The 11,251-nt window shown below is 52.9% G+C and overlaps 1 protein-coding gene across 1 annotated transcript in view; it reads right to left on the bottom strand.

The window, feature by feature from the left end:
• Nucleotides 1-3,132: 3,132 nt before the first annotated feature.
• caskin2 (CASK interacting protein 2) overlaps nt 3,133-11,251 on the bottom strand; it is a 55,022-nt gene continuing 46,903 nt past the window's right edge. Inside the window, 11 exon segments of the mRNA XM_084449030.1 lie at nt 3,133-3,971; nt 4,282-4,615; nt 5,229-5,848; nt 5,850-6,907; nt 7,242-7,474; nt 7,577-7,715; nt 7,934-8,035; nt 8,488-8,598; nt 9,404-9,501; nt 9,948-10,014; nt 10,484-10,620. Of these exon segments, the coding sequence (XP_084305156.1) occupies nt 3,875-3,971; nt 4,282-4,615; nt 5,229-5,848; nt 5,850-6,907; nt 7,242-7,474; nt 7,577-7,715; nt 7,934-8,035; nt 8,488-8,598; nt 9,404-9,501; nt 9,948-10,014; nt 10,484-10,620 (2,996 nt within the window). The 3' untranslated portion in view covers nt 3,133-3,874.

Here is an 11,251-nt window from a genome sequence, read left to right on the forward strand (position 1 = left end):
GAATACAGTTCTGTTAAAAATAACATTTACTGTGGTAATGTAATATTTAAAGACCATGAACATTGTGCAGTATAATATCAGTCAGCAGCTTCAGCACAAAATAGTTTGGTCTGGTGTAACTCTATTGCTCATGCACTGCTATCACTTTTATGGGTTTTTGAAATGTACAAATTTAATACATTTACAAGGCAGGGTGATAACGTTCTTCATAGCTCCCACTTTAGTTTGTGCATAGTGTGGTGAGTCAGTTCAGGTGGTCAGATGTGAAAATGTATCTACTGTACATTAAAATAAACAAGTTGTTTTAATCAAAGTGAAATGCCATTTTTTCAGTTCCATAGGCCTATCTGTGAATAAATGTTTTGTGCCTTTGTAGATCCACTGTGATCTGTGAGTTATAATGCACATATATAGGCTAAATGATAAATTAAGGCATAATATTGAAATATTGAAAAACAAAGGTAAAGATTTGGAGTTGACGTTATTTCTAGGTTATTTTGCTATTATTTTACTGGCCCGGCCCACTTGAGATCAGATTGGACTCTATGTGGCCCCTGAAGCAAAATGAGTTTGACACCCCTGAGTTAGAGGGTCCAGCGCCGATCCCCCACTTGGACGTCTCTCTAAAGGAGTGGACGGGCAGCAGGGAGCACGCCAGAGGACTGGACTGAGCGATGGGTCGGCGGTTCCGCCCGGGCGACACAGGGAGACGGACACAGAGCATCTGGAGACGCAGACACGACCAGAAACGCCACGGACATCGCGGAGGTTTTAACATTTAATACATGTGTTCATTTCTCTGACACTCATCCAGTAGACCAGGCGGACGCTGGGGTTCCACCGCAGGGAGACGGAACGTGAGCTGGCCAGAACCAGGCAGGTCCACCGGGCTCCCGTTCACTCTGAAGATAAAGGGTGCTACGTTATACAGAGACATCTGTAACAATAAAATTACCCTCTGAAAAAAGGTTCCGGGTAGAACCTGAAGGTTCCCTTCGCAGCTCTGTAAGGTGCAGTTTGGAATCCTATAGTGTTTCTTTTCTGTCCTGAAAAGTGGAACCTTCATTCAGAGAGCTCTTCTATTGGTTCCATACTGTATGTCACCCCATTTAGAAAGTACACCCAGCATTGACCATGTCTGTCTCATTGTTGTTTTTGTTTATTTGTTTATTTCTGATCTCTTTCAGCCTGCGATTTTTCCAAGAGTCTACAAAATATAACGTTTATTGTTTCAGAACCAGTAGCACGGCATGTATACTGCTGGTTGAACAAGGAAGAAGAAAAAACCTTTCTTCACTTTCTAACAACCATGTTGAGATAATTACCATATGTTTCATTCATGTTGCAATGAGGAACAATAGAATCGGGATTCAGCTTGTTAAGGAAATATTTGTGGAAATGTTCTGAAAATATTTTGGAGGGGGGAAAAAAATGTACAAAGACCTTTGGTAGGATACATGTCGGCTTTCATATATACCTATAGTATACAATATACATATTTAGATACTAATTTAAATACTAGTTGTACTATTATAAGATTAAAATGAAGGATCATTTCTCAAAAAATAGTTATTTTGGACATCTTACATGTCGCCCTCCACTGTACAAAAGTCATGCATCTCCATATTTAGTGTTCAGATGACTATCGCTCCATATCCTGTTAGAAACAACGCCATTTCATCCCTTTGTATAAACAATATCATTAGCTTCTTTTGCATTTTACTGTATACATTTCTTCAAACCAGAAGGCATACATACAGTATACTGTAGATTCATATATAGCATCTAATCTTTCTGTTCATCTAAATAAAAAAGTCAATTTTAAGAGCAGAAACCTACAGGGGTGAGGCCCGGACAGACAAACAAACAACGTGGTATAAAATACATCAAATACATTAAAACATATTGAAAAACCTCACAAAGGTACAGCTGAAATGGTCGGACAGACACAGCGAATATTCATGTCTAAAAAAAACAACAAAGTACATAATGTCAGCTAGATACAGCATCCTGAATACAGATAGGATTGTATGGTAATTTTCTGACTAGGAATGCTTCCTCTAATAGCGTTGGCACAAAACCACTTCTCCTACCCACACCTCCTCTCAACACACCTGTGCTCAAAACAGGTCTTTGATGCTTTAATGTGGTAAATATTTTTTTTTAAGAGAGAGAGCAATAAAAGAGAGAGAGAGAACAAGGGAGAGAGAGAGAGAAATACATTTACATTCGAAGTATTCTGTGTGATCGTCAACCAGCTCATTGTGTTTTCGAGTGTCGTCGGTCCATCTTGCTCAGTCCAGGGGGCGGCCATGTTGGAGGAAGGCGGGATGAAAGGAGGGAAGTGGGGAAAGAGAAGCACACGGACGAGAGGAAGAACAAAAAAAAAGGAACCAAAGGCCGGTTGATAAAACCAGACTATAGAGAGAGACCCAGGCAGTAAGGTAGCGTTGGTTGGGCCTTGGAAGAGTCAGTATGTAGTCCTGGATTTAGACAAGACCAGTATATAGTCCTGGATCCAGACAAGACCAGACCAGTATATAGCCCTAGGTCCAGACCAGACCAGTATATAGTCCTGGATTCAGACAAGTCCAGACCAGTATATAGCCCTAGGTCCAGACCAGACCAGTCCTGGATTCAGACAAGCCCAGACCAGTATATAGCCCTAGGTCTAGACCAGACCAGTATAGTCCTGGATCCAGACAAGACCAGGCCAGTATATAGCCCTAGGTCCAGACCAGACCAGTATATAGTCCTGGATCCAGACAAGACCAGACCAGTATATAGTCCTGGATCCAGACAAGACCAGACCAGTATATAGTCAGCAAATTAGTTAACACACACACACACACACACACACAGACATACAACAGTCCACTTCCGGCCTTAGGCCTGGGTCCAGTACCCCCTTCCCCTCACCCTACCCCGGGTCCGTATCCTCTTCCTACCCCAACCCTACCCCTGACCCCTGCCTCTACCTGGACCCAGGCACACTCACACACACACTGACATACACCAGTCCTGGGCTCAGATCCCCTTCCCCTCACCCTAACCCGGGTCCGTATCCTTTTCCTACCCCCCACCCTACCCAAACCCCTGCCTCTATCTGGGCCCAGGCACATTTATGCACACACAGACATACACCAATGTTTGCCATATCTCTCCTATGATGTTATTAGCCTCTCTTACTCTGAAAATGTAATTTAATGTTATTTATTGCTCTATAAATGTTCTTAGCCGGTAGACAAACATACTCCAGGAGCTTGCTCGATCGCCTCGTTGAGAGGGGTCAGGGAAGAATTTTTACAGCTCACTTATCTGGCCCTCGGGTGATTACTGTTTTTTTGCTTCCCTCTGGAATATGTAGGGGTGGGATGTCTGCCCACCTCCCTGTTCTCTGTAAAGCGCATTGTGTTGCCTCTGGGTATGAAATGCGCTATATAAATAAAGCTTTGATTGATTGATTGATTGATAGTCCTGGATCCAGACCAGACCAGTATAGTCCTAGGTCCGGTCCAGACCAGTCCTAGTTCCAGAGCAGTGTGGTTCCTCTGCTGTTGTGTAGCTGTGCAGCGTGGTGACGGTTAGGCTTAGCATCAAGCTAACTAGGCTTCTTCTGTCCAGAGGCACTATCAGACCACTGAGATCAACACTGTTCATGACCTGTTCGTCTCAACCTCCCATTGGCTAAAGCCAGTGCCTGTCAGTCAGTGGGAGGTGTCTGATTGGCTCAGTATGTTTATGGGCGTGGCCTGAGGGGTACAGGGTCGGTATGCGGAGGGGGGTGTAACACTGAAATTGGAGTGACTTGGCTGGGTGACATCCTGTCTCTCCCGCGGGGTACTTCCTGAGGTGTGGGGTCAGGGGTCGAGGGTCAGTCCAACATGGCGTCCAGCTGGTCGGCCAGGTCGTCGAACATGTTGCCGATGTCGTCGAGGATGTTCCCAGCGGACTTGACCGTGTTGGCTCCCCTGTAGACAGGGTGGAGATGACATCATTTACAACAACACCAGCAGAGATTAGCGTCAGATCAACTGTGTTCTCCACGGATGAATCGAGTTTAATTATTCATCCAACCAGAAATTCATTCATCGAGCAATCAGCTCATCCAAGCGTGAACTCATTAATCGAACCATTTACGAATTAAATTAATTCATAAATGGGTTTGATAAATTAGTTTGTGGTTGGATGAATTAATCGCTTGATGGATGAATTAATGGAATGCGTTCAGTTCATCCAACGATTCGTTCATTCAGATCCCCGCCAGGCTCCGCCTCTCACCCGTCTCCGTGGTCGTCCAGGGTGAGCTTCCTCTCTACCGCCTGCAGGGCGGCCTCCAGGGAGGTGCTGGTCTGCTCCAGACGCTCGTGGACCACCCCCGACGCCCCTCCCCCGACCGCCCCCGCCGACGCCGCCCCTCCAGGCCCAGCCCCCGGGTTCGGCCCCGGGCCGGTCTGCGGGACCGGGCCTGCTCCTGTTAAGACCTGGGGCTTTCCTGGCACCGGCGGCTGGCTGTGGGGGGCCGGCGGCGGGGGGCGGTGGCTGGGCGAGGCCGGGGATGTGAAGGCCACACTCTGGAACACGGTGAGAGTGACCGCGTGGGGCACTGCGGCCGCTGGATGGACACAGGGAAGCAGGACAGAAGGGACGTTTACCAACCCGGTCAAAAGTCAAAAGTGTCTTTTCCTGTCTGTATAAGATCAAGTCAAGTTGATCCAAGTTTACACCATCCTAAACCTTAGCCTACCGCATCACCGGCAAAATTTGAAAAATATCTTAAAGGTGCTCAGTTTGATTTTTTTCAGCCACTAGATGGGGCAGTGGTGCAGCGTATCAGATATAAATAAGTGGGCGTTTTCACTCCATAAGGTGCCGTTCAGGGGGTGGGGCTCAGCGCCGGGCCGGCTTCGCTCATAATAAAAAGAAATTCTGCATTTGCTCCAAAGGCACAATACCGTTGGTTATATTTTCTGTACAGATAGTTATGACTCCCCTGGACCTATTTATTGCATATATTTGATTTTTTTTAAACGAAAAGTGCAGTAAATGGAACAGAGCACCTTTAAATAAAAATCTAAAAAATAAAAACAATTCAATCATTCCAACATGGCGCTTTCTAGTCATATAGGGAAAATTCAATTAATATTCGGAATGTTGGCAGTGAACTTTCAGGACTAAAAGGGTTAAAAGATGGAGGTGGATTTAGTCTGGATCTGACTGGATCTTACCTGCGGCGGCTGCTACCAGGCTGTGGCGTACGGGTTTGGGCGCCGTGGCGGGGGGCTTGGAGGAGACGGGCGGTTTATTCGGTTGTCCCGCTGGGGTGGGGGGTGGCTCCGGGGCCCCCGGGCTGCTCTCGCTGATCCTCAGGCTGACCTCCACCTGTGACTGGGGCCTGCTCCCCGGGTCAACCCCCTCCTCCGGCCCCTCCCCCTCCGCCTCCCTGCTGGGCGAGACCCCGCCCTGCTCCCTCTCCTTGGGCTTGTGCCTCCTCTTCACCGTGTCCGACTCCTTCAGGTTGAACTCGGGCACCTCCGGGGCGGTCTTGGCGCCGCCAGGCCGGCCCTTCTCCGGGGACTCGCCGGCGCCGTCGCCCTTGAGGGGACCGCCCACTTTGGGCCGCTGCTTGATGGTGAGGTTGCCCTCCTCGGCGAAGGGGATGCACTCGCTGGAGCTGTTCTGTGGGGAGGCGGAGCCTTCCAGCCCCTCGCTTTTGGGCTCCTCCTCCTCCGAGTCCGACTTGACCCCCTGGTCGCGGTCCCGGCCTGGTTCCTGGCCGGTCGGGGCCGGGGCGACGGGGCTGCAGTCGCTCTGGGCCCTCCTCCTTGCCCCTTCCCTGGCGGCGTCGGCCCAAGGTTGGGGGAGGGGGGCGGGGAGGGGGTGGGGCTCCGGCGGCGGAGGGGGGGGGGTCCGCCCCCGGGGGGGCGGCCGGGGGGAGGCTCCTCCCCTCAGGCGGCGCCTCCAGCAGGGAGGCGGCCATGCCCCTCGCGCCTTCGGCCTCCGGGGAGGGCGTGGCCGAGCCACTCTCCGACGCCTCGGCGCTGGTGCTGCTGCTCACGGAACTCAGGCGCTTGGGCGGAGGCGGCGGGGGGCCCTTCTTGCGGGCGCGCACGGCGAAGGACTGGCTGCGGCCCACGTTGGCCCCGCCGCTCTTCTCCGGGCCGGACTGGAGGCGCGCCGCCCCACCCCGCCCCGGGCGCCGCGACAGCGTGGCGTAGGACGGCATGACCCCGGGGGGCGGGGCCGGGTACTCCTCGTCCTCCTCCTCCTCGTTCTCGCCGTCCGACAGGGCGTAGCGCGTCAGGCTGTGCGTGCGCCTCTTGGGCGGGGCCAGCGTCTGGCTGTGACGGTGGTGGCTGTGCTGGTGGTGGAAGTGGTCGTTGGGGAGCTGGAGGTCCAGGGGCCTCGCGGCGGGGGGTCCGCGGCCCAGCTCGGTGGTCCCGCAGTGGGAGTGCAGGTAGCTGAAGCCCTTCTGGGCTGTGGAGCCGGCGCCCGGCGTCGAACCCGGAGCCCGGGGCTTATTGGCGGGCACGGCGGGGTACTTGAACACCGTGGCCATGCCCAGGGGCACCTGTTTGGGCAGGTGAGCGCCGCCTAGCTCCCTCCTCTGGTCCCAGCCCTCTGGGATGTTCCTCTCACGGGCGGGGCTGCTGTCGGCGCTGCTGGATCCCCCGCCCCCGCCGCCGCCCCCCATGCTGCCCAGGCTCTCCTGGGAGTGGCTGTGGGGGCTGACGGAGGCGGTGGGCGGGTCCTGGGAGCGCCCCGAGCCCCGGGAGCGGGCAGCGATGCTCTCCTGGCTCTTGGACATGCCCAGTGCCAGGGCGCTCTTGATGGCCAGGCTGTCCTGATGAGAGCCGCCGTAGTGGCTGGACATGGCGGTCTGCAGCTCGGCGCTCAGCTCGCTGTCCTGGGGGGGGCAGAGGGGGAGGGGACAGGGGGATGTGGTCGGAAGATATCAAGGAAGATGATATTATTGCGCAACAGTCTGGTAGAGAGAGAAACTCCAGCTGGAGTGTGTTTGATGTTTGAATACAGGTGCATCTCAAAAAATTAGAATATTGTGGAAAGTTCATTATTTTCCGTAATTTTATTCAAAAAAGTGAAACTTTCATTTAATATAGATTCATTACACATGTACTGAAATATTTCAAGGCTGATTGCCTCCATGTATTCTTAAATAAGAGTAGAAAACTAGGTTAAAATGAGAGTATTCTCCATAGCTGGCGATGTCAGAACCGTACCTGGAAGCTGAGCATCTTGGGAGTGTGGGGGGAGGTGGAGGGGCAGTCCGAGGAGGAGGAGGCGGCGATGGCGTCCGGGGGCTCGATGGCCACCAGGTGCAGGGCCCCAGGGGGCTTCCGTCTCAGCGTGCCCCCCAGACCGGGGCCCTGTCCCTGGGCAGACTCCGCCTGGAGGATGGCCCTCTGGATGTCACACAGCTTCTTCACCGCCAGCATCAGCTTCTTCTGGTGGCCTGGCGACGGAGGGGGTGTTAGTCCTGGGTCCTGTTAGTCCTGGGTCCTGTGTGTGTGTGTGTGTGTGTGTGTGTGTGTGTGTGTGTGTGCGTCCTCCTCACCCAGCTTGGTGATGCCTATCTCCTGCAGGTCTTCCCAGGTGAGGTCCCGTACGATGCTGATGGAGTCGTAGCCGTTCTCACACAGCTTCTTGTGGTACTGAGGCAGACCGATGGCGCTCAGCCACTCCACCAGGTCGGCCTGGAGCAGAGAGGGGGGGGTAGAGAGGTCGGGGGGGGGGGGGGGGTAGAGGGAGGGTGGGAGGGAGTGAGTGAGGGAAAGCGAGAACATAAGGCGAGAAAGAGTATGCCCAGCACCCACACACTCACTAACACACAACCACACACACACACACACACACACACACACACACACTACTACTACTATATACTACCTACTGTATGTGTGTTGAGTCTTACCGGTATGTATTCAGGCAGCCACTCTGGGATGCTCAGGTTGCCTATCTCTATGGCGATCTTCTTACGGTGGCCCGGCTTGGTCACACCGATGGCCGTCAGGTCCTGGAAGTCAAAAGACATAAAACTTTATGAGGGATAATGGATTATTTACCAGGTGGGGTTAGTGTGTGTGTGTGTGTGTGTGTGCGTGTGTGTGTGTGTGTGTGTGTGTGTGTGTGTGTGTGTGTGTGTGTGTGAGAGAGAGTGTGTGTGTTTGGTGTGTGTGCCTGTGTGTGTGTGTGTGTGTGTTTGGTGTGTGTGAGTGTTTGTTGGGGCTGTGTGCGTGTGTGTGTGTGTGCACCTGCGTGTGTGTTTGGTGTGTGTGTGTGTGTGTGTGTGTGTGTGTGTGTGTGTGTGCTTGGTGTGTGTGTGTGTGTGTGTGTGTGTGTGCATGCCTGCGTGTTTGTTTGGTGTGTGTGTGTGTGTGTGTGTGCTTGGTGTGTGTGTGTGTGTGTGTGTGTATGCCTGCGTGTTTGTTTGGTGTGTGTGTATGTGTGTGTGTGTGAAGGCCCTACCTCGGGGGTCATCCTGCTGATGGTGGGCACATCGTAACCCGCGGTGATGAAGTTGTTGGTGTACTGCTCCAGCTGGAAGTCTCTCAGCCACAGGTGGATCGCCTCTGCATCCTGAAGACCAGGGAAGACCAGCTCATCACCACCATCACCACCACCATCACCACCATCACCATCAGCACCATCACCATCAGCACCATCAGCACCATCAGCACCATCATAATCCTCATCATCAATACCACCATCACCACCACCATATCCACCATCATAATCCTCATCATCACCACCACCATCACCACCATCAGCACCATCACCACCATCAGCACCATCACCACCACCATCACCACCATCAGCACCATCACCACCATCAGCACCATCAGCACCATCACCACCATCAGCACCATCACCACCACCATCACCACCATCAGCACCATCACCACCATCAGCACCATCACCACCACCATCACCACCATCAGCACCATCACCACCATCACCACCATCAGCACCATCACCACCACCATCACCACCATCAGCACCATCACCACCATCAGCACCATCACCACCACCATCACCACCATCAGCACCATCACCACCATCAGCACCATCATCATCATCACCACCACCATCACCACCATTATCACCATCATTATAATCCTCATCATCATCACCACCATCATCATCATCACCACCATCACCACCATCATCATAATTATCATCAGAGAACAAGACCACACAGAGCTGGGTCAGAGTCACTTATGGAAGAAAAAACACACAAACAGTAAGATCATTCAAAGGTCCCACCCCCAGCGCCACCCATGGCTCCACCCCCAGCCTCAGCCCCACCCCCAGCCTCTGTCCTCACCCCCAGCCTCTGTCCTCACCCCCAGCCTCTGTCCTCACCCCCAGTCCCTGTCCTCACCTTGCCCTCCAGCAGCTGCTGTGGTCGGGCAAACTGCTGTGAGAAGCCCTGCTCCCCAGGTCTCTGCAGGGGGGGCGGCAGTCTGCGGGGCGTCCCTGCTACACACACACACACACACACACACACAGACACACACACACACACACACACGCACACAAACACACACAGACAGACACACACACACAGCAGACACCAGGATTATATCAACAGACTTCATGCATTAAATATTATCTCTCCGCTTTGGGCCTACAGTACTGCCATATGACTTCAGGGCACAGTTCATATTTGAAATGCAAAAAGGAGTTGACATTATGATAGGGAAGTGTTGACATTACGATACTGAGAGAAAAGTGATTTCAACAGCAAGCAGTGGCAGTGCTGGTAGCTGTTGTAAACAGAGACAGAAGTAGAGTAGTTATCTTAGTTTTCTAGTTATGTTAATGCTTTTTCCTAAAAATATATATATTTTTCTGCCTTTGTATTGCAATTTGAACCAAAAGTACTATATAAATAAAGTTGGGTTTGATTTTGTTTAGCTGTGTACCTGCAGGCTGGTCTGGCTGCTTGCTGTGGTCTGGATGTGCAGTGTCACCACCAGAGGGCGCTGTTGGCTGTACAGGAACAGGAGAGGACAGGACGGGTCACAGAAGAGCACTCAGTCAACCAAATAACACTGTAGCTGGAAAGGGTTTTAAACATCTACACAGAAACAGCAGATCGGACAGGGAGAGAGGAGAGGAGGAGGAGAGGAGGAGGAGAGGAGAGGGAGAGGAGAGGAGGAGGAGAGGAGAGAAGGAGGAGACCAGGTAGAGAGAGAGGAGGGAGAGAAGGGGGGAAGAAGAAAGGCTGGAGAGGAGGAGGGAGAAGAGGGGGAGAGAGGAGAGAGAAGAGACAGGGGGGGAGAGAGAGAGAGAGAGAGAGAGAGAGGAGAGGAGGAGGGAGAAGAGGGATGAGAGAGGAAAGAGAGGGAGGAGAGAAGGATAGAGAGAGAGAGAGAGAGAGAGGGGAAAGAGAGGGAGGAGAGGGGGAGGAGAGAGGGATAGAGAGAGAGAGAGAGAGAGAGGGAGGCGAGTCCCCTACCTTGCTGGCTGCGTCTGAGGGCGCAGTGTTGTGCTGCAGCCCGTTGGGGGCGCTGTTGCTCTCGGTGCTCTGGCCACTCCCAGCGCTGCGGGTGCTGCCCACACTGCCTGTGCTCCCTACACTGTTCCTGTCTCCAGCTGCAGGAGAGAGGAGAGGAGAGGAGAGGAGAGGAGGAGGAGGGGGATGAGAGGAGGAGAGGAGGACGAGAGGAGAGAGGAGGAGAGAGAGAAAGGAGTAGAGAAGGGGGAAAAGAGGAGGAAGAGACAAGTGGAGGATGAGGGGGAGGAAGTGAGGAGAAAGAGAGAGAGAAGAGAAGGAGAGGAAAGAGAGAGAGAGAGAGAGGTATAGAGATGGAGAGAGGGGATGAGGAGTAAAGAAAGAGAAGGAGAGAAAGAGGGAAAGAGAAAAGGAGAGAGAGATCATTGTCATCATCATCATCCTCATCATCATCGGCGTGATCGTCCAGAGTCCAGCGGGTCCTAGGTCAGAGCTCCATGCCGGCCGTCAGGAGGATGGTGGCTGAGAAGGGACAAACTCCCCGGGGGAGGAGGAGGAGGAGGAGGAGGGCCACAGCCAGCCAGACAGAGCAGGCCGAGAGCAGGGGGGCACAGCCTGCAGAGACTGAGGGAGGGAGGGGAGGAGGAGAGGGGTGATGGGGTTGAAAGGAGGAGGAGGAGGAGGAGGAGGAGGAGAGAGGGGCAGGGGTACCACTCCCTGTGTACAAGCAGAGGAAGAGGAGGAGAGGAGAAGGAGGAAGAGAGGAGGAGG

This window comes from Borostomias antarcticus (genome assembly GCF_949987555.1).
Source record: "Borostomias antarcticus genome assembly, chromosome: 14".
In the NCBI taxonomy this organism is placed as follows: Eukaryota; Metazoa; Chordata; class Actinopteri; order Stomiiformes; family Stomiidae; genus Borostomias; species Borostomias antarcticus.